Consider the following 24,968-nt stretch of genomic DNA (forward strand, 5'->3'; position numbering starts at 1 on the left):
TGTGAACGACCTTCCTCCTCTCTCTCTCTCCTTGTCCTCGAATGGAAGAACAAAAAAAACGATAGGAAGGGTGTGAAAGCTGAGCAAGACCTGATACAGACCAGACCGAATGGTATTGAAGTGAGGCAGGCGTCTATCAAGTAAGTGACTTGTTAATACGAGGAGGTAATGGAAAAATGTGCCCTTAAAGGTTGGATTGAACATATTTTTAGTTGGCAGAATGTTGTTTGTGGGAGGGTGGTGGGCAAACAATGCGTTAAATGTTTCTCTCTCTCTCCCTCTCTCTCTCTCTATGCCTTTATATCAATGTTGACGTTCCGTTCGTCTCCCGACTCCAGTTGGGTTGATAAAGGGTGTGTGTTTGCTCATGTGTGTGCCTTCGGATAAGGGAAGTCACTGCAGATGAGACCAAGGCGTTCTAGACATATGGTCTCACGGACACTTAGTCAGGTGTCGAGGAATTTAACGATTCTGACTCACGTCAAAACTGATGAAAAATATTCGCGCGAAACTTTTGGAACGTCCGCACTGAACAATTTTGGGGTAAAGTAATGACAAAGGGCAATTCTAGAAGAGAAACAAGATAATTTTGCTACGAATAAACTTCTCCGCAAGTTTCCTCTCTCATAGCAAATGATGAGTTTATATATAAATATATGTAAATATAAATAAATATATATAATATATATGATCGATCTGAACAAGTGATATATATATATATATTTAAATTTTTTTTGTATATACATATATATATATATATATATATATATATATATATATATATATATATATATATATATATATATATATATATATATATATATATATATATATATATATCATCATCATGGAGATGGGAGGCAAAAAAAGAATATATATATGGAACGGTTCATGTACCTGAGTAGTATTTTAGGGGAAATACCCATTTTAATTGGACTTTCGGAATAGAATTGCATAAGCAAAAGGGGAATTTACAAGAAGAAAAAGGCAATCGGTGACGAAAACCCTGAGTAAAGATTTGGATAAAAAGTTAGGTAAAAACTTTGACATGGAAGGAAGTATATCATGGACGTGACCTGGGGTTTGAGGAAAAAGGATGAGAGGAGGTTTTTATGATGTTGGTGTGATGAAGAATGGAGACCATTAATTGGGCATAAAGAAAGAAAAATGCAGAGAATTCAAATAGACTGAGGGAAGAGAGGAAGTTACAGGAGGAGATCGAAACAAGTCAAAGAAAAGTAGACAGAGGAAATATTGAATGGTAGTGGTATATTGAAGGCCATTACAAGAGGGCGAACGTTGGGAGAGCAGTGTATACAAGTAAGTAAGAGAGTGGAGAGCAGTGTGTAGTAAGTAAGTCTTTTACCAAACCTCGGGTTGATTAACGTTTATTTGGCGCAATATGCACATATTTATATTTAGGTAGTTGAAGATTTTCATATTAGTGGCCAACTTAAGCTGAGGATGGTGCAGTAAATATTTACCGATGACATGGAATTCTAAATATGTCACTACTTTTGTCGGGGGAAGAAAGAGATTTTGCCGTTCCAATTATGCGTCGTTCAGCGCGCAATTTCATTTTATGCTTTTTCTAAATTCGTTCTCTAAAAACCACCTTCCAAATAAATGATCCTTATTAAGTACAGTGTATAGCTCACCGATTTGTAACCACTTGTACATATGTACCAATTGAAATTCTGTTTTAATTGTTTGGAACAACAAAATTGGCAGTGATAGAATATATTTCACGTGAATGAAGCCTACCTTCAATTAAAAATCATTTCTTTCCCATTGGTCACTTACAGACAGAGACATACATTCATAAACATGACCTCAACAGGCATTAAAATACACCAATTGCAGAGTGTGAAAATCATTCGCCTTGACCAGGATTTCGAATGATTTTTACGCCCTGGATTCGTTGCATTGAAATGCACCTTTAGCGGACAACTCCTTTAAAAGTTACTATTGTGTTATCTCCCGCAATTTATTGGAATTTTTTATCAGGCATATTCTGATGTTGTTATTTTTCCAGTGCTTTAAATAATGTTTTTCACCTGCTAGCATTAATTTTACTAGGTAATCTGGCATATCAGAACGATAACCTGAAAAACTTATAGAAATTAGGTGAAATGTTGTATTTCGAGTTCTGGAATAACATCCGATTATGTGAGAAGACTCTATTGACCATCTTCAATAAAAGATTAGCTAATATTCGACGAGGAACTATTTTTTCCATTCGATCTGCAACTTCAAATCTGACAATACACTTTCTAGAAACATTTAAAATTAAATAATTTGGACCGCACGCAAGATTATTATTTCCCTTACAGGAGAATCCGAACGAATGAAAACTTGTCGTGGAAAAACGATTTTGTAAGAACTTACGGAAAACACCGATTCTTTGACCCACGTTATTCCGTTGTTATGTTGCAATTCCGATTGGCTCTTTCTCAAAGTTCGCTTTTTAGGACAATTAATTGTCCTTTTATCTGCAGTTTCAAAGTCTACGACAACTTTATGGCATTCTTACGAGATGGACAAATATTTTGTGGACCATGTTTATGGAGGGCGATAGCCGCACGCCACCGCGCTCCACTTCGAGCTGTGAGATAAATACGGCTTCATCGGCTGTGATTGGAGGCAAGGCAACGCGACGTGTGGGATTTGTTGACAGCAATGGAAGACACCCGTTCCCACGGCGACCGCCTCTCTCGTCACCAAGGAAACGATTTTGGGCATCCCCCATAACTTTATATATCATCTTCAAGTTTTTAAACCGAAAGCTGGTTAGCATATCTGGGAGGAGTATTTTGAAGGAAACGAGCGTTTTGCTGGGGACATTAGAAGAAGTGCATCGTCGGAAGAAACATTCTGAATAAAGAAGGCCCTGATGGCAAGATGAGGGTGGTGGTCTGAAAATTTTCCGACCAAAAAAATATACAAGACATTTTTTCTGAAATTTTCTTAAGTCGGAAACTTTTCAGACCACCCTCGTAAGTTAGCTGAAAATCAATAGGAAAGATTTGTGGAGACTACATAAACGAGGGTGGTCTAAAAAGTGGTCTGAAAAGAAAGGGAAATTTCGGAAAATTTCAGGGAATTTCAGAAAATTTTAGGAAATTTGAGGAAATGTCAGGAAATTGTAGAAAAAATGTTTTGTATCTTTGTTAGTTAGGAAACTTTTCAGGCCACCCTCGTCCATCAATCGTGCAGAATTATGAAAGCGATAAGCTACCACTACATTAATACCCCGCAGTCCACCAAATAGGTGTGTGGCAGGGGGTGCAAGCACCAGGTGGGATAGGTAAGGGATAAGGAAGGGGAAAGGAAGGGAAATGGAAAAAAAGCATTCACTGAAAAAATCTCGAAAAACGTGAAAATTTTTATGAACGCTCGCGTAAATACAGCTCAAAACAAGTGTTAATTTTGCCAATTAAAAAATTTCTCGTGTTAATGTCATCGACTAAAATGATTCTTTGGTAAACGAAAAAGGGGGGAGCAAAACTGAACCATAAACATTTATACGATAGACCACCACCACAACAAGACAGATTATGCTGATCTGAAAAGTAATGGCTATTAGAGGGAGCGACGGACAACTGAGGTTATTTGCGACCAATGGTTCCCTAAACTGTTGTTAAAGGCAAGAGGATGGCCTTAGATGAAAAGGATTCGATTGTTGGGCGTGAAGAATAATGAAAAAAGTATGTTTGACCAAAAGGAAGGCCAACGAAAAAGTAATAAATATGGTTGGAGAATGGAGGAAGCTACAGGTATGGATCCAAAGATGATTGAAAAAATTGAGTGCAGAGGAGAAAGTGGAGAGTGAATAATGGAATATTAATGGCAGCGATAGACGGGAGAATGTTGCTGGTTAGCTAGGTTTGATAAAGAGAGCAAATGCATCTAATACGTTTTCACAGACCGTACGTTCCCTAACTTTCCATAGACAGATGATGACATATTAAAACAGAAAAGGTAATATTTTGCTGTAATGAGTTTCATTTAAACACTTGAATATAAAATATAGAGGAAGAACACCTGATGAGATTTAGTTGTAATTTTGAAATCGGGCGCTGTGCGTTAGTGGAGACAAATAGTAAAAATTTATTTCTATTTCTATTGGATAAATGATAATTTAATGTACTGGACTACCGGCTAGATTTTTGATATTCCATGTGACTTCACGCTATTCCTAACTACTGAACTCTTAAGGTTTAAATATCATGACAAAACATTCCCATGTACCTCACACTTTCATTAATACTAACTCATTATTTAACGCCGTATACCTTAAATCTCTTTAACTTTTATTCAAAATATCTATTCAATTCCTCCCAATACCTCGATTTCCAAGTATTCTCCCCTACATAACACAGTCTGCGGTACCCTGTTATCTCTCAGTATATACTTCATCTGAATGTCCTGCTTTCTTCGCATTTCTCCCATTAGATATCTCTCTCCCAATACCATGCCTAAAACTTTATCGTTTACTTTTATTTCCGTCCATTCTATTTTCTCCATTCATTTCTGTGCTCACATCTCAAAGGCATTCAATCTACGCTTATCTTCCTGCCTCAACGACCAATTTTTCTGAACCATATGCATATATACCCTCCATGTTAAGGTTTTCACTCTTATCTTCTTTGCATCCTCGCTGAAGTTGCCTGACAAAAACTCTCATCTCTTTCTAAACGTTTCGCTGCCAAATGCAATTGTTCTTTCAATGCCCACTCCACTCTATTTACCCTCATCCGAAACACTTCCCGAATAGAGGAACTGTCCTAGTTTATGTCCCCCTAATTTAATATTTATATTATCCTTACTACTTTTGAGAATTTCTTTTACTTAGTTGTATGATGACTCATACTCTCGTATCATACCTGTCACGCTGATTCTAATATGCGGTAAGTAATGAGTGTAGCCCTTTGACTTACTGGAAATGGTATCTATTTATGAATGATGTTGATATTTCGCCAAAAATATAAATCATTATTCAATCGTGGTTGATACTTGAGTCAAAATGGAATGAACATTGATTACGAATATAAGACAAATTTGCAACAAAACATTACAGCAATGAGGTAAGGTATGTCACGACTCGTGGGCAAAACCTCCTATATCCTATATAAACCTCCTCGCGCGTACTATCTCACCATGGATTTAGAGCTCCTGAATTAATCTATTATAAAAGTCTTTTTATCTTGAACTCCCATCTTTACCTGGCATAATGACGATCATCGCCACTCATAGCTCGAAAGCCACAGAGTCTTGATTTAAGGTATCAACATCACAAAAAATGCCCAAATGCCGTTGGCGTGACAATAGCTTCGCAAGCAGCATTCTTCTTAATTGTTTTGGATGCCAATGATGTAGTTGAAAATGGTAAATAATAAATGTTTTTAGGCTTTAAGAAATTTGAATGAAAATAAACTGAGAGATAACTAACTAAAATTATTAAAAATTGTGCCTTTACTTGGTAATCGACCTTTTTTTCCTTGATAAGCAATTCACGAGACGAGGAAAATCGCAGGAAACCACAGAAACAAGAGACACGAGGAGGTCTCGGGCCAATCTGCACGCAGGCAATCTGAGAGATTTGCGGCGAATAAATATATTGCACACTTAGTTCAAGGCGAATATAGTTCAGATGACCTTGCAATCTGCGGTTCATGCCCTCGAACGACCTCAGGCGAGCAGATCGCGACTTATCCCACGCGGCAGTAGTGCTGTCAGAAATTAATTTCGTTCGTCTCTTTTTTCCGTTTTTTCTGTCCAAACTTAAGTTTTCGTCAATAGTGTACGCTAATCTATTTATTACCTATCCATGTACTCTCCCGCATGCACCTAATCGCCTTTATTCCCTCCATTTGAGGAGAAATGAATAAAAATGTGTTGTATAAGTTGAATTTGTCCTAAAAACCGGGAATTGGTAGCGTTTGAAATACGAGTAATATGGTTGCATTCGATAAAAAAAGATATATTAATATTTTTTTGTATTTTAAAATGCACAAATTCATAACTAAGTTAAGTATTTCTGTGAGGGACAAATTACTGGGAGATACATTTTATAGCATTTTTCTTTACCCAAAAATAAATCGCACTAAGCATGAAATTACCGTTTGTAATTACTATTCTTGAGGGGCCAACTTTGGGAAACATAGGTCTAATGGGACCGCCCCTTACTACGTCACTGTCCAACGCAAACTTTTATCACTCCAGAGATAGGTGGAGAGAGTTTAGTGATAAATGTGTTTGAATAAAAAATAACAAATTGTCACCCGAATAAGGAGTCGGAACGCTAAGAGAATTAACATAATATTTCAGCCAGAAAATTATTCGACATTTTAATATGAAAAAAGAAACAGCAAAAGGATAGCCTGCAATTAAGTTAGACAGGGACAAATATGTGAAGCGTAGTGAAAAATGTGGAGGAAAATGGGAAATCATTGACTGAATGAGATGAAGTGTTCAGGACGGTAATTTTATAAAATCGAATCGTGGATGGTGTGCTAAAACATACACAAACAGATGGTTATTTTGTTAACTTTTGAATATTTTGCTCGAAATTATGTGGAAAAATATTGGCCAAATTCGATTAAGTACAAATTTGAATTCAAGTCAAGGGAATCCAAAAGTTTTGGTAACACAATTGAATACTTATTATCCTGAGAAATATAAATGAGATGCTTCCCCGTTGCCACGATTACAAGAAAACAAAGATCATGAGATTTTCGAGAGACAGGAAAGCTAACATTAGTTACAAATTAAAGTAGCAGCTAATAAGTTAGAAAATTTTAAGCAGTTCAGTAGCATATTTATACAGTATTTCAAAGGAAAAATGAGTATATCACTGAAGGAATTCGAAGAAAAACTGCATTTGTACAAAATGTATTGAAAAAAGCGAAATTGATGATAGTTGAACTATTTAAAGATTATGAAGAAAATATTAGCAAAACTTTTGAGCACCATTATATGAATCTAAAACCCAGCAAGGCAAGAAGATGAATATTTGAGGTAAGAAGATAAATGTAGATTGGAGGCTTTCGAGATGCTAGTGGCGGAGAATGGAGGAAATAAGTTGGTTGTAGAGGAAGAAAAACGTTGAAATTTTAAATATGCTGAGTTAAGAGAGGGAGTTGCTTAGGGAAATTCAAAACAGGGTTAAATGATGGGTGGAAAAAATGTTATTAGTATTTTGAAGTTAGTTTTGGGAGGAGAATGTTGGTAGTAAGTGGGGTAGAGGAAGTATGAGATGTACAGCAAGATGGAAAGTGAAAGTTACGACAAAACGAAGAAGAAAGTAAAATCAGGTGAAGAGTAAAAACTCATCGAGACATGTAGAAGATAACATGAATACTCGAAAAGCTTACTTTAACAGGTTTAATATCTTAAACGCATTATTCAGAACAAGTTTGTGACAAGAAAAATTTTACTCCGTTATCTTTGGAACCAAAAAAACTAGATCCAATCAAAATCTTGTAGGAATCAATAATTTAAAGCACTTTTTTCTAGGTCTGTGGGAATAATATGAAACATTTTTCTCAGTACGTTTTTTTTACTCAACCGATGCCAAATTTCTTCTTCGTCATGCCGTAAGACTGCCGCCGGCTTTGAATCGAAGAATCTGATGGTTTACAGACCATCATGCGACGACAAAGTACACCATTTCCCAATTAATTGAAATTTTTGAAAATACGCCCAGGTTTCAACCCTATTCGTCGATTCATGGGCCGATTGGACACGTCCTTAGTTCCCCCCGATTAAGCTCCTGAATGTCCATCGTGACTCGAAGAGTGCCACGGCCCCAAGACTGAACCCACCAAAGGTCACATTTCGCCCTTCTGCTGCACCGCCCACGAAAGGAAAGAGGGAGCGGAGGGATATGGGGTGGTTGGGGGTAGAGAAGATAACGGGAGGAGCACAAAATAACGAGGGTGTAAATACGACGACGTGGAGGGAGGCGAGATGGGGTGTTAACGACCGGAGACCGAGCCTTTCCCCGCCGAAGGCAGACATGGGGTCGCCCTGGAAACTGGACCGCCTGCGGATTCCTCAGCAAACAAGGTACCAGTGGTTATATAATCCCTCCAGCAGGTTAAGTTATGGCCAGAGTTAATTTATAACACATATATCAACGCAGGGTGGGTCAATTTTCTTTAAAACTTTAATCAAAGTGCCACTGTGAGCAAAAGTAAGGGAATTGTAACCAAAGTTGTAACGGATTCTGTCTGTAATTCCTATGTGTAGAATACGATGTACGAGTTCAGAGGGTTAAGTAGTGAGTAGGCATGACGGTTAAAAACACAAAAATGCTAAAACACAAATTTACTCACGATTGATAAATCTCAATTCGTACTTGTGTACCGTCCTCCAAATACCCCCACTGACCATGGTCATATGCTGACCGAAATACTAGAATTCGGGTATTTTGTTTACGTTAGTACATACATATATATCGTTTCAGTAGGAATCCCATCAATTTGGTCAAACTGACGTTTACTTTAGATTTTCACAGATTAAACCTCACACCGTTATATTTTAGGTAGTAATAGTAAAACCCCCACCATAAGGTTTCCGTAAAAGTACCGTGATCCGGAGGATTTCACCTCTTGGATTTTGAGAAAGGATGATCCCAGGTCAGGGTTGTGAACCTGCCCTCTGATCAGTAAACTATTAATATGTAAATATTTAGGAATATATAAGCATTGATTAAAAATTTAAACAAAGAAACCACAATTAATGACACTCGCAGATGTAGTTTGGACGTTGCGACGGCACGGTCGTCATCATCAGAATCGACGAAACCTCAACACCACATGTGTTCTTTTTTTGTATTTCTGTGCTTAAAAGTTTTAATCAATGTTTTTAAATATCTGTGTCGTCGCTGAAGAGCGTTCAAACCATCAATATATATATATATATACACACACACACACGATCTTACCCTGCCGAGTGGTCATGTGATATTCCCTCGGGATTTTATCGCTTGAAATTATACATGAAAGGAATGAATGTTCACTTAAGTATTGAATCGGGAATTTTTGACGGACAAAATATCACACGAAACCAAACCCCAGTGACCTGAGGCAGTTTAAGTTGCTCGGTGGATTCGGTCGAGACTCAGCCGTTTGAATAAAGTGCGCAACTGTACCACCCCAAGAAATTAAAGGATGAAAGCAGTCGCTTCCAGCAAAAGGGACTTTATATCCATCGCGACACCGAGTCCCACTGGCTTCCCAGGTTAGACTCCGCAGTGACTCACCCGACCGGCGCGCGTGCAGGCAAGGCCATTACGAGAGGGGGAAGCACTTTGTTGTGGTTACCACTCAAATCTGTAGTCCGTATCAGGATTATTAGGCTAAAATATCCTTTTCCGCGATAGGCTAAAACTTAAGAAAAAAGATAATTGTACAGTAATTTGATGTTTAAGTTCTTATTTTTCCTAGGTACATGGACGGAGCAAATTGCTCTATTGATACCTGTAAGCGACACCTGGCAGTGTAGGTACAGCGTGGCAACAAATGTATACTGTAACCTACATATGCTTTTACTGTCAGTGTGTTTATTTGGAGAAATGGTAAGAACACTTTTTAGATGTTTTTAAATACTTTCTGATTATTTATATGAGATTTTCTGAAAATCTATTCCCTAATCAATCACCCCAATCATCAGTTCATATCACAATGGTTGCAAAATAACGGGGAAAATTTGTAATTTTACGCTTAAAATATGAAATAAGTATTTTTTTAAATCAGCCAAATGAGTAGAAAATACTGAAAACATAAGATCAATTAAAAAACCATATTAATCTGATACATGATTCAACTGTTTCTTTCTCAACCTTTTTAAACATGCTGAAACTATTTCTTTGCTATCTTGAAGTCGTTTCTCCTCGGTATTTTTTTACCTAACTATTTTAATGCTTGCTTAATATTCGCCATATTAGGGTCTAAATATGTTCCCCTCATCTTCGTACAAGAGCAATCATAACTAAGCCCACTGACGACTTAAAGCACCAATTTGGCAGAATTACTGTATTACCATGTTGATTTCGAGGGAAGCATTAACTTTTGTCAATGGGCAACTAACTATATTGAATCTGCTCATATATAAATGTCACTGTTTTAAAATAATAGCATCAAGATTACTTAATGTCTATCACGAATGGAAGTTGAAAAAGGAAGCATTTATTCAAAGTCCAGCCCTATTGTTGGTAAATTCTTTATTTAAACATTTATTATTTTTTAAGCATTTATGCTATACTATTTACCATCATCAAGTCAGCTAACCAGTTCAATTTCGTGTTTAACGGGTTTGTAATCCTGGGGAGACCTTAGCTCGTGACGCTCCCTTCAAACTTTTCCCTTTCCACCGTGGTCGAGTCGCGGCGGATATTCAGCCAACTCCGTAAGGAAGAGGCTTGATTGTAACATGAACGAGCTAGCCGATGAATGAGTGGACCAGATGATCAGACACTCCGCGGTCCTGAGTCCCAATGCTACCCGCGATTTTTTTTACCTGACCAACCGTGAAATATTCTCTTTTGAAACGGAAATTTCCGCGAAACGGTGGCGTTTCTGAATGCAACGTTCCATATTTCTTTCCTGGACGGAACTAAAAGCGCCATGAATACGTAGTTCCGTTCGAAAACTAAAATGATTGAAGAGAGGAAAAGACGATTTATTTCTCAAAAGAAGTTAAATGCAAGGTTTGTTTCCTTCTGACAGTCCTACGTTTCTTAGACATACGAATTATTGGTGATATTGATTGTTTTCATTTTTTTTTTGCCGTTGACTCTCAGTGATAATTAAGTGCGCATGCCAATTCTATCGCTTCCTTCTGACACTATAATGGTATTAACAAGATTGCTAATTTTAATTTGGTAATGGAGTAGAACAATAGCGTTTCGAATACATATTCAGAATTTCATTAAATTTGATATGATCTCTTGCTTTTTTCTGTAATCACTTTCTCAATTTTCAGTTGTACTTCTTCCCGCGTCTACGATGGTTGCTATTTATATTTTGAGCCTTGACAACACGAAGTACTTCAGGCGCCTCGTAGTTCCCTCCATTCAAGGAATTATTCTATTCTGCTTTAGAAATTGAATTAGTTTCACACATTTTCATTTCACTCTCTTCCACATGCTTTTGTCTTCAAGTCTTGAAATATTTTCTTCTTTGGTCATCCGGTCAGTTTGTTTGATTTTCGTCATGCTTTTCAAAGGCCAAGGGACATGCGCTTCGATCTTCCCTTCGGTCTTCCCTTTCGATGCTGTAATCGTTCCCATATCTCACAGTTGTAAATAAAATAAAACTTCATATTTACTCTCCTATGAGCGGTGTCAATTCTTTCGTCTCAATTAAATTTTGCTCCAATGGATTTTCCTTGTGATAGCCTTCATGACATGTTGTATAATTTTCATGACACGCTAATCTAATTCAGTATTTCCCAATCGCTTTGTTTGCTCAAACGGGTGTTCTAGCTTCCTAGATAAGATTCTGCCGCTTTCTCAGCTGTTTCGTTCCCTATTTATGCGGGATTTTGTTTCAGTTTTACTCTTTCTTGATGAAATTACTGATTAGTTACTGATCACTCGACAAAATCTCGGATTCCAGGAATTCCTTGAGGTCGCACATGAGATGTGAATATTATTGTTTCGATATTTCACTATTGAATCTATTTTGAGATCTTAATCACGTATTAATGTCAACTAAAATGCGTACATGATAGATCAATAAAAGTGAAAATGAATGATAACAGTCATTGGCTTGTTTTTCGTAAAATGAAACGGTAAATAAAATCTTCAGATACTTTTTGTGGTTGTACAAAGGAAATGCATATTTTTAAATGTGTTTTATGTAAGCTGAAATCGCAATTATTTTTTTTAATTTTTTTGTCTAAATAAATGGGATCTATGGACTTGTGCATTCAATATATACAGTATCTCATGTTAATTAATGCATGCGGCATCTGTTAAAATCAGTTGGAGAATTTTAAAGAAGAAAATTAATCTTTCACGTGACGTTAATTGTTTGTCAACTCGCTTTAAAAATTTTCCGTTTTGGTATCTTGAAGCCCTTTCTCTTCGGTATTTTTTTAACTAACAACTTTAACGCTGCATTTACATTCGTCTTATTAGTGAGTGAATAAGTATCCCTAATCTACGTACCGTGGCGATTTTAACTAAGCCCACTGTCGAATTCTAGCACCAGTCGGGTAGAGGTATTAATTTCGAGGCATCAACTGTCAAGGCGAATGATTTTTACGCAATTAGCGATTATAAAGCCGAGTAAGATCTGCCCGACATTGTTATAAAAGAATAGTGTCATTTAACTCGCTAGCACGATATAAGTTGAGAAATGCATGGCTCATTCGAAATAAGCCACTTTGCTGGTACATTGTTTTTTTAGAATGAACAATTTAAAAGAGATATTTTTATAAGATACATGTATTTTCATCTCTGTGATACTATTTCAAGTACACTTTTTGAAGCAGCAAAAATGGAAATTAATTAGAGCTCAGGATATTGAATATTTCCTGGGAGTAATCAAAGATAACATTTTTGTTCTCACGTAAAAATTTATTATGCATCATTTTAATGATTTCATCCTAGATTAATTATTTGTCATGCGTTTTATCTTTGTAAGATACATAAACGTAATGTAAAACTAGGGTTATGAAATTATAGCTGATAAATTTTCTCTTCCTTCTATAATTTTCCAGATTTTTAGCGGTAATTCGTAACAGAAAATACATATATTTATAATAAACTTAAGAAAAACCAAAATTAATATCTTATAAAATAACTGAAGGGGAGAAAGGTCGAATTTGGTCCACGTAAATGAATAATAAAACATGAGAGGTTAAAGTAAAAAAAAATAACATTGAATTGGTTTTCTATTCATTTAAGTCGGAGTAATATTGTTATATCTCAAATTTAAGAATACCTATATGCATTGAAAGCCGCCGCCAAAGTAAAACTGTAATATGGTATACTTGCGTCAAGATTCCACTCTTTTATGAAGTCAATCCACTGCCCTCATTGAGTTTATTGCCAGGCCTCCACTTGCATCACGCGAGAAACTTTTATAAATTATTTCTACTATTATTTGATATTGTGACCAATATCAACTATTAGTAGAAATAGTTTATAACAGTTTGTATGTTATTGGCGAACCGCTTTCGATTAAAATATACCCGCTACTCTCGATACAGGAGATGAGTTCCACGTCGCGTCCACATGAGTCAGACATAAGTTATAAACTGCCTTGTTGCCGTAATATAGTAATTCATCGATACTGTTTTGGGGAATCTTGGTGATAAAAAGGCAAGAGCATGAGCGTGTATTTGGAGGCTTTAAAGATATATGGAGATGAGTTGAGGGAAAGTAAGTTGTACGGCGAGGAAGGCTAAAGACTTAGTTGTAAATACTTGACAAATGTTGGGAGGAGGAAGGAATGTGCTGAGTGAAATCCAAAAGAGAAAAATAGCCAGGTGAAGAGAAAAATGAGTGATAATGGAATGTTACAGATTATTTAGAGAGCAGAATATGAGGTGAAAAGGGAAGAGGGAGCTAATTTGAGTTTTGAACTGCGTGAAGGCAGGTGTGACGGACTAAAGGACGTGAAGGGTAAACTAGGCGATGTACACTCAATCCCAGTGCGGTTTTTTTCAGATACCGTGCTAAACATATCTTCAATTTTTAGATTTCCTGAGAATTCATTCCAATTCATTCTTGTTCCGTTTTTGGCATTTTGGATTTAAGTAGTGTGTGGCGGACTAATACTTGTATTGTCGACTCATATTCAGATTTAATAAGCTGGTTATTTGTCGGTATTAATTAACCCTTGTATCCTTTTGAAACCGATATTATGTATGAATTAATCCTTTTCTTCTTTTGATACCAATTTTATCTAGTGGAATATATAAATCAGCGAACGTAGTCGTAACAGTGGTTCTAATCGCTCGTGGTACATGACCATTAGTAAATTTTTAATTAGTGCTTTGCATCTAAGCAAATGACAATCATTTTCTTAGATTAATTAGAAATCATATTTATGTTTAGATGACATTTAAAATAACTTATATGTATGTATCTAATATATATATATGTGTGTGTGTGTGTGTGTGGGTCGCGGTAGTCCAGGGGGTAGAGCGTTGGACTGCTGACCGGAGGGGCCCGGGTTCGATTCCCGGGCAACCCAAGCTAAGTGATTTTTCGGGTACCAGATCTTCCTGGGAAACCATAACCGGTACAGGGAAAGGAAATTGCCCCCCTACCCTGATGTGTGAATTTCACACGCCGTATAGGGCTTAGTACTGGGTGAAGTCTACCATCACCTACCAAACCGACCTTCGGGTTGATTACTGTGTTTATGGTTTTATGGTTTATGTATATGTATATATATGTATATATGTTTAGCTTTCCATTCATACGCGCGGCAATATATTGGCTTAATCACAATCAAAATTTCATAATTTTTTCAATTATTCATGTTGTGAACAAACTTTAAACTTACTAAAATAAGAAATTGCTAAATAATACTCTTCCATTCCACTAGAAATGTACACAGCAAAACTATAGTGAGTCTTAGTGAATAATTTGCGAATATATTTGTATTTAAAAGACAATTCTCTGTCATCAAAATTAAATTAATCAATAAATAATGCTCATGAACTACTAAATAAATGTTCCTCCGCATAGGGCTTGCTTGTTTTTAATTGTATTTAACGCCATATTCTTCACATAATCCGATGTAAAATCCAAAAATCTAAATCTGTTTTCGGATTAGTATTGAATATAGTAAGTTTGAAAATACTTATTCGGCACGTCAGTGAATGTTTCGAAGTGTTAAACATCGACCGCCCATGATGAATGTACCTGTATAACTATTGTGATAGAGTGGTAGAATAATATGCCAGGTAAACGAGCTGCCAACGGTCGGAGTCAAATGGTGCCCTATGTTGACCGAATTAAACAATGCGTATACCTAGGGCCTATCTTTCTCACGCACAGCGGGCAAGCACGCTAACTGATAAGCGCGATTCGATTGGCCGATTTCTTCTGCCTGCATTCCTCTGGAGGTCGACAAACCGTGTCCTTGGGAATGGTAAGCAAGCGATCACGAGGGTTCATCGAATCAAACGGCGAATCCCACTAGCCTCTGGAAGTCGGAGAACAAAAACATCGTGCATACCGAAATCAACGAGGGAACCTCTTGAGAATTATCTCCTACCAACTCTCGAATTAGCTAAACTAGAGGAATGGTCATATGGTTTGAGTCGTCGCAGTAAGTCGAACAACCCAAACTTCTTCCATTAGAGGCATAGACTTCTAATGAGGTTACATCGAGCTGTCAAGTATATGTCATTTTGATAACAGTTCCTCTATTTGTAGTCCAAAGTGCGCTCTATTTAATGTCAATGATAAAACAAGGTGTTACTACGCTGGTTTTTATAGACATGGACGTCGAAAATCCAAGATTCTATCGTCACAAGAAGAGAATCCTATAGCCAATAAAAATAATTAAGAAGAACTCCAATACCGGATTTGAATTTGAACAGTGCCTAGTGCATATTCTTCCAAATTCAAGGCCCTATTTGATTCTCCCCGTAGATGGTCACCCGGTGACCGAAATACCGGTATTGGAGTTCTTCTTAATTATTTTTATTGGCTATAGGATTCTCTTCTTGTGACAATTTCTTCAACAGCCAATAGCTCCACATCCTCTATTTCAAGATTCTATCCATTATGCTCTCATGCCAGTGGAGGACTTATACCAGAAGAATTATGTATTAATGGTGCATTTCAATAGATTTCGTTCTCACGAAAAACTAGCGATTGCATATATGCGATTATATATGAGTTGCAATTACGTTTACATCATACATTACATAAAAACACCTTTCAGTATTTGTTTAAATGATATTAATTGATTTGCGTGAATCAACAGCCAAGATATGAAAACTTCAAAAATTCGTGCCACAGAAGTTGTCCAAAATAAGTCTATGATTGGAGTGGTCAAGAAATTTCATATTCGCATCATATCTGATCATCAACTTCGCTTGAATAGTTTTTACATGACTTTAAATCAATCGTCATTTTCGCCTACATGAACCAAGGTTGCAAATTGAGCTACGAGTTAACCTCCTTAAGAAATGTGGAAACTACTATGCAGAGAACTGCTCAGCAAAGAGACGGAAAACTTCAATGATTACTAGCAGAAATTCTATTATGAATAAATTCTCATTATTTTAATTTCGAGAGAGGTCACTGATTATTATCATTATTATTCCAACAGCGAAGACAGAGTTCCATTCATTTGTGGGATGCCTACTAAAACCAAGGATGGAAAAAATGTGAGCTGATGCGGTTTTACTATATTTCATAAAATGTCATTTCAATTAAACATTTCGTAGCAAGTTCCATATAATTCTGAACAGCACATAGAGAGCGAGTTTGTAGTATTTCCTTTCATCGAGATCAAAATGTAATGGAATGAAATCCAGTGTGATTTAAACCGTCTCCAGCATGTCTCTAAGAAGTGTGTTTCCATGAGGTGTGATGTGATCGATTCTCGGTCCACTTTCTTCCTCATCTATGGCAAAGGTATTAACGACCAGAGGCTCTGGGTCAACAGCTGATGATGAGCTCCTCTATCGATACGTAACTTCTAAAATGAAATCTAAGGCTCATTAAAGCGATATTTATATTTTTTAAAGGGAGGAGTTGCTACTAAGATGTGAAAGCATATTTTATTCCATCTGATACATTTCGTGTTACTTATGGTAGTATCTCCCTCGTTGAAACAGTCTCCATGTCTCATACCCAAATTTTAGGAGTCTCCTAAATAGCCCATTTGTTTGGTAACCTCCCTTTATCCATCTTCCCCCTCTTTTCCATAAGAGGACCCCGTCCGAAAATCCGTTACAAAGGGGTGAGGTGATAAGAAAGCTGGGGCACTGGCCTCTTAACCTGAGACACCGGTTTCGAATCTCGGCGGTGGCAGCATTATTCAGAGACTGGGATTTATGAGCTATTTGGAAATGGTAATTAAGTTTGAGTACACCATCTGTTGCATGGGACGTTGAATTGTGTGATCCCTTGGCGTTTTTTTGTCGTTAGAGTAGGCTAAGGCCGACTCCCGGTTCCTCTCCATATATCTCCCCTCAACTCATGAACATCCTACCCCTACAAAATCACCAACCTATCCCTAATGCCCCAAATACCTCAGCTGTAAGTCGCCTCCTCTAATAACTATTACTACTCATCAGTAAAGGATACTTTTATTAATTTTTATCCATAAATTTCAATCCACACGCGTTAAAGAATATGCTGAGCTTCTTTCGCCACGTTCATTGCAACAAATGATATTCGATTCACGAAACATTATCATGTGCGGGAGATGATTACATGGTTTTATTGAAAATACGCTTATCGAGTATTCATGAAAGGTATGGTCGATGTGTCTCTCCAGGAAGGGAAAATTGCCTCGGGAATAGAAATGACTACATTAAAATATGCATGAATATGACATAGCCGAAAGAAATAGGCGAGGATAGAATAAAATGGAAGAAATTAGCTTATAAGTAAGTTTTATATTCTAATCGAACACCGCACACGCCCAAATTCTTGTGGCAGTGCTCAGCATATTAAATACCGAGATGAAATGCCTTTGAAAGTATATGTGTTTGTATAATTATTGATTGATGCATCCTCATTGGTTATGTGGTTGCTCATTGAGTAAAGCAAAGCGTTCTTCTTCTGATCACAGATCAAACTCAAGTGAAGACCTCAATCATTTGCCTCTAAACTCAAATGTTAAACTCTTGTGAGTTTTTACCACTATAACTCAAAGGAAACCTCACGTGAAAGAGGAAAAAGATGTGTTTTTATAGCTTCAAAGTTGAAGTATAAAACTGGCCTTCAAGTGAGGTTGGCGCTGTGTCTTGAGTTTTATTCATTGATCCTTCCTCATTTTTCCGCCCTAAAAACGATCCTTCCTCATTTTTCATCTCTCTCTCTTTCAGTTATTATCCAATAGGGAAAATCCCAGAGGAAATATTGGATGATTCATACGAGCCCTGCGTTGAACTCTCTTCTGTTCCGATTGCTAATGATCCATGTTGACTCGGAGATAGGAGAGGTCTTGATTACGACTCCGAGGTCTTCAGTGGAGAACCTCTTCGCGTACTTGAAACAGTTGTGCAAAGGTTATTTTGTATCACGATGAATACTTACATAAACGCTTTCCTACTATATTTAACTATCTTTATCGTGAAGTATTTATTGAGAGGACCCATATCCTTTTACATCGTAGCGTTTTGGACTCATTAAAAGACATTTCCTCAAAAAACTTTCATATGAGCCATTCATTAACGCATAAAGATAAAATTTCGCTCCGGAATAAATGCAATTTTCACCGAGTTTAATGGCCTTGATTTCAATGTGAAATTTTGAAGGGATAAAAATGACCATACCGAAATTAATGCTGATTTCATTTTATGTCCAATTATTAGCGGCATCTGATAAAATTCACAGCAACTAACTCGCTGCTTTGAGCGGTAGGAGCTCACGATTCTTAGATAGTGCTCCTATTAACAAAAGAGGTATGATATATACAACCTTCTAAACCTCCGAAGAAACACTCAATGTTACACATAAAATTTAAAAGAGAAGAAAATTAATGAAGAAAAAAATGATATTTCGTAATTTTTAGTTACAAATATTTTCATTGTTGTTTAAAAAATTCTTTTTGTATTTTAATCGCAAATATGTGTTATAATTTCTAGATTTAGCATTTGCATCTCGGATAAGCAGAAGCAGAATAAATTAAAAACTAGTCTTTTAGTTAAGATCCAAAATAACTTAAATTTTTATCGCCAGTTACGAAAATAGCGTTACGTGTTTTCTCATCAGATAAATTCAGAACAAAATATTGTCATAACATTGAATAGAACTCATTCGGAAGACAAAGGCCCTTGGCTTCTTGGGAGGTTTTTTTATAATCCCCTAAAGCTTTGACTTAATACACGTATCTATTTTTTTCCTTAGATGCCTTCGGCAAAGGTCATTCGTGGCGGATAGTGTCCTTCGTTTAACTGAGTAGATAGCGATACATGAGGCTGTTGGTTCCATGTGTGGATCATCATTAGAACAGCAAACGAGACTGACTGCCGACAGCTGTCTACCATAGCCTACAAGTATCTCTGGTGCACTTCCTTCGGTCCATTGACTCTTGAAATCACTATGCTAATTGACAAAAGTTATCCACGAACATGTATTTTCTCTTCCCCTCGATTTATAAACCGCCATAAGAATTTCAAGACAAAACCAGTTTCTCATAAAAACGTTTTCATTTCCATATTCAGGCAGTTTAAATTGAGATAAATAGAAAGTCTCGTGGAAAAAAAGGAAAAAAACCCAAAACATTCCTCACAAAACTATATCTCACTAACGTTGACGCCTTTTCATTGAAAATTAATTTTTTAGCATTAAAACAACCTTTAATGTGCTTCCGTTAATCAAGCATAAAAATTTGCTGCGGAACTAATTTTAAATAAATTCACTTTTTGCTATTTTTTTAAAGTTACTAAAAACAATAAACACTCGTCCGTTTCAATGAATTGAAGGTTTTTTCAGTTATTTTACGAACTCAATACAATAAGTGGCGATCGTTATGTTCTGAGCGAGAGGTAATTGACAATTGACCAAAGAGAAAGGTCATAAATATGTGTTTCAGCACAGACAAGATGAAAATCTTTGCAAGTTTTTTCCGTGCCTTAAAGGAAACACTCATTCTCGACGAGAAGGCAAAGTTAAACTCATATGGTAATGCGGTACAAGGCGTCAATTAGCCTGCGAATGCGTGAAATTCCACTACAGCTCTGTTAACTAACATACAGGAGCCAACGGGTGGTGAAATGTGTCACCAATAAGATTCCGTCATTGAAATTGCATTTAAGCATTTCATTTAAATATTTAGACTTCTGGCAATTTTTTTTAGTTTTAATTTGTAATAATTATGGGCATGAATCAAAGAAGAATGAAATAGCGTATGTCAAACGAGAGGAACTTCTCGCGATTCCTTAAGGATATTTGTCGTTAGGGCCGTCCAGATCATTCTTTTAATTGGTGACTAATTAAGTCATCGTAAGGCTTCATTATGACGTGTTCTTTATTTGAATATATGGTCGCATTTTTTTCATATTGTCAAGTTTCTTCGTAAACTGTTTCAAATTTGTTTATAAAACATTTTCTCAGATCTGTCTAAACATTAGAATTTTGTTTTTACGTCTATTTAAATTCAATGAGTGATTCGTTTTTTTCAATATTTTTATCGCCCGTCAATTATTAGCCTCAATGATAATAGATTCGCAATTTAAACTGGTAAAAGTTTATGGTAATAGAATTAATTTAATTTACATCTAAGGGTAGTGTCATGTCGCACCAGCTAGTTCTTTTTTCTAAATGTATTCATGGGAACACCTCGTGTTGGCTTCTAAAATGACCCTATTATTATCATGGTTTGTTGCTTGGTTACGACAGTATTTCCATCGTTCGGCATGCGAGGATACGAGCGTCGTTTGGTTTGTGCCTCTAGGTTTTTTGTTTGACGGCGGGGCTCACCTTAGCGCAGACCATCCTTCCGCAGACGTCCATCTTGATGCCGTAAAGACAGTCCTCGGGAGGGTCGCAGTTTCCGTCCGTGCAGGGCTGGCAGTGTGGGAAGGCCTCCACGCAGCTAGTCATGGTGGAGCGGCGATGATGAAAGACGGATAAGAAATCGACAATTAGTACTTCACATGCAGAAGTCGCCCCTTAATGCTCTGAAAAAATCTCACAAAAATATGTATCAGGATTCAAATGTGTTTTGTGAAATAGCGCGGACTATTGTGGTCACGAATGAATTGAAATATTCAAAAGTTAACACGATCAAAATCGAAATCTTTGTGAATTTTGGTGTTTTGAAAAAATTAAGCTTACTATGATAAAACTATATGCACAGAATTCAATTTAAATGTTTTTAATAGAAAGACGATATCTGGTAAATGGTCATAAAATCAAAATAAAATTTTCTTAAGGGTCGGGTTTAGAAAAAAATACGATTGCACAAAATTTGTAGCAGGATCATCGTGTTTGTGATTTTTAAATTAAATGGTTTTCCTGTATTAGCCATTATTTTGTTTACTGCACCACTAAGTCAGCAAAAAAGACAGTAAACCCCGCAAATGCCCTTTATTTGAATTGACTTCCCTCAAAACTCATCATTTTAAATGATTTTTCCTTACAGGGCTGGCGATATTTTAACTCTTTTCTTATTATCTTCATCGGCTCATTTAATTTCCTTCGATCTCTGACACTCATTTTTTCTGCTCCACTCGCTTTTCTCGATCTTTCATCCGAGGTTTTAGCCACAGAGATAACGAGCTATGGGTTCAAAATAAGCCCCGTGGGGTCTGATATGCCATCCCTCCCCCTCCCTCCATTTGGGTCAGGTCACCCTTCCCACCCCACATCTTCCGTTCTCTCAACCACTCCTTCCCCCCAACAGAGGGAGACCCCGATCGGCCAAAAATTGAATGAGTCCCGCGATTCGTTTTTTATATTTACCATCCAACGCATACGTGTGTGCTGGCGCGTCACCCCTGTGGTCAGAGTGTGCGTACAAAGGAACCCACCAGAAACACCTTCAAGAGGATTCTGAGTCAACGTCGAACACTGACATCCTAAATTTTCCACCAAACCTTTCAGAATTAGAATTTTATCCATTCGAAGTTTTTTTTTGACGCTATGCCTTCATTAATCCATCCTTAGAAAATTCGACAAGGACCTTTAATGACGGTATCTGATTTACTGATATCTTAATTGTAAATTAACATAAATGTTCGAATAAGAAGGAATAGTCCAGCATTTTAGGACTGACGTCTATCAGATTGGTTAGTATTTTATTTTTGTGAAAAAAAGTCATTTAAAGACGCCGCGGGAAATTTAATAAGTGTTTCAAAACGAAAAACTTTCGAATTTACCATATATACTCGGGAATGGCAAAATGGCGCCCTTACTTAAATACATTTGGCCAGTTATTATAAGTATCTCGTTTTAAGTTTGAAGTAATATGTTGTTTATTAGCTGCCAAAGAATAACTTTGTATTTTTCCTATTTTTGTGCAAGTTTAAATGGTACTCCACTGAACTAACTTCGGATATGCGTTGATATGAATTTTTATTGACTTTTTCACAAATTATGCATTTTATTTTCATCTCAATAACTTAAAATTTCCTTTTCATAGAGTCTTATTTCGCGGTACTTAATCAGCTTCATCTTATTTTATAAATTTTGATAAAAAAGTATCGCAATATTGTTAATTAGTCATAGTATAAGTACAATACTACAGATTTTATTGCTGTCAAACCGGTGTTAACCTAGCCAGCGAAAATAGGATATATAGTATATATATACTATTTTAATAGTATATATATATATATATATATATATATATATATATATATATATATATATATCCTTTGATCTCACGTTATGAAACCTGAGTCAGTTAATATTTTTCGACGAAGTATTTTGGTGAAAAATGAGTGTTTCCTCTAGTTTGGTGGAGTCTTAATTTTCACACACCGAACTGGGAACAGTTCGGATATTATCAGTGATATCACACCACAACTTGTTTCTGCATCACCTTGAAAAGTATTTACGGAAAAATATGATAATGCTGATGGATGAACTACTCCACAAGTTGATTTTCTGAAACTTCCTAGTTCTCATGAGGTTAGAATCAGGCAATCAGGCATAAAAATCCCTTAGATTTGAAGATTGAAAACTTCCCTTCAGATGATTCCTATTCACGTTTGTTACTATGTATTTTATCTCGTCCAATCATTTAAATGAGCTAATACTTCCGACCATAATAAATCCCTTTCACTCAATCACTTTCGATTTATTTGTCTTGCGACTCCTCCCTATGCAATCACCGAAAATAAACCTGTTTCCGTTTGGGGTTTATGATCTAATTCATCCATCAGTGCCATCAGCCTTTAAGAGTGCGATTCCTTACCTCCTTGATACCAATGTTATTCTATCCTCTCATATTTTAGTTTGCTATACCTTTATCTACAAATCGAGAAAAAACTTTTGTGGAATTTACGACGATAATAACTTGAGGTAAAACTGGTTTCATTACTTACGTGAAATCTTTGCGAACATATCCCCTACATATCGCCAAAGGTTGTATCGTAATGGAATAATTTCGCGAAATTCACAGATTATCTTTATACACAGGTTGAAGATGAAGCTGTACAAAGTTCAGCCTGGAAAAATTGATTTGACCTTTTTGGATTTTGAATCCACCAGCGACTTATTTATTCCTTTACTGATGTGTGGGAGCTGAATGGATGAAGCTATCGGCTACGAGGCCTGGGGTTCCCAGAAACCAAGCACGGATGATGCCTCTGGACATTTCTGTCTAAACTTAGACGTTTGATTGTTTTAGTGGTATTTAACTTGATGAGAATTAGGTTAATATTGCTCTCATATCCCATCTTCATCTGTAAATACCCCTCGCAGGACTTATAACGAGTTAAGTTTCACCCTCATCTATTGAATACGGGTAGACTAGCGAATGAAATAACGGTCACCGTTTTCTGTGTAAATTGTAATCACTAACTTCTCTTACCCATCACTTAATTCGGTGCCATTATGAGTGAGTTTAAATGATCAAATGAATTATGATGGATAGATAGACATTAGAAATAAACAGCGGGGTAATATGAACTACTACTTATTATCTACAAAATGTTAAATTATAGCTAGGTTAGAGCATCAGCCCAGCAAGTTGAAAGATTCGTGGTTCAAGTCGCGGTCAAGGAAATATTTTTGCGCTTGTGATCTGCTCGATTCCGCCTTCCCCACGTCTCCTATGTTTGTGTTTTATCTGTGTTCCTAAACCTTTTCCTATCCTATATCCATGTGAATAATTAGTTTATGTATGAAATCGCTAGAGGGCTTATGACAACTGATTTTTTTGAATGCTACAACAGTAAAGATAAATAAAATATTTTCTGATCGCTCCAAGCATACCCAGAATGATTCTTATCTCAGTATTCATATTACCCATCTAAACTGACGATGAGAAGAGAGAATTAGTTCGATCATCCAAGTCCAAGCAATTGGATAATCGACAGAGTGACCAAACACTCACCTGCGGAAGAGCACTCCCACCGTGACGATAACGAGGGCCGCGGCGAACTTCATGTCTCTGGTCTTCGGGTTCCTTGGCCCCTTGCGGTCGCTCTCCTCCTCCCGGGGATCGAAGCCGGCACCTGCGTGCGACACAAGAGGGGGGCCTACACTTTAGGGGCGTGAACACGGCCCTCCGCGTCGTCGATCGCCCCCCGGCCACGCTCGCCTCCTCCCCGTGACGCCTCTCCGCTCCTCGCCGCGCCTCCCGCTCGTGCGCCCTCGGCGTCTTCGGATTGCTGCTCGTTGGGTCGACCCTCTTCTCTCCCATGCCCAACGCCGTCCCCGCTCTCACCCACACGCAAAACGCCCCTTGCCTCTTTATGCCCTCCGACCAACGAGCTCCCCCGACCGACGCTCCTCCCACACTATCCTCCTCTTCCTCCTCCCGCGACGATTTATACCGCGCGGACACAAGAGTGCATGCATATACATACAAACATACGTATATATATGTGTGTGTACGTATTTATGTATCGACGATAAGACCCTCCCCTCCTATCTTCCTGCTTTCTCCCTCTTTTAGGAAACAATATTAATATATAAAACAACTTCCTCCCCACCTCCCCTTCCACACACACACACGCACACAATCGTCGCTAACTCCTCCCAATGTCGCGCAGATGAACTCGTCCGGAAAAAAATAATTCGTCAAACGAGTGGCAAAGAATTGTTTTTTTCCAAGAGATGCTCTCTCTCGTCGCAGGGG

General features: G+C 37.2%; 1 protein-coding gene across 1 annotated transcript in view; it reads right to left on the reverse strand.

The window, feature by feature from the left end:
- LOC139692909 (neuroparsin-A-like) overlaps positions 1 to 24,338 on the reverse strand; it is a 32,601-nt gene extending 8,263 nt beyond the window's left edge. The window contains exons 1-2 of the mRNA XM_071591226.1: positions 24,222 to 24,338; positions 20,639 to 20,753 (exon numbers count right to left, since the gene is read on the reverse strand). Of these exons, the coding sequence (XP_071447327.1) occupies positions 20,639 to 20,753; positions 24,222 to 24,274 (168 nt within the window). The 5' untranslated portion in view covers positions 24,275 to 24,338. The remainder of the gene's footprint in view (positions 1 to 20,638; positions 20,754 to 24,221) is intronic.
- Positions 24,339 to 24,968: the final 630 nt, after the last annotated feature.

Source organism: Hetaerina americana, unplaced genomic scaffold, assembly GCF_022747635.1.
Source record: "Hetaerina americana unplaced genomic scaffold, ioHetAmer1.1.p SCAF_44, whole genome shotgun sequence".
NCBI classification, from domain to species: Eukaryota; Metazoa; Arthropoda; class Insecta; order Odonata; family Calopterygidae; genus Hetaerina; species Hetaerina americana.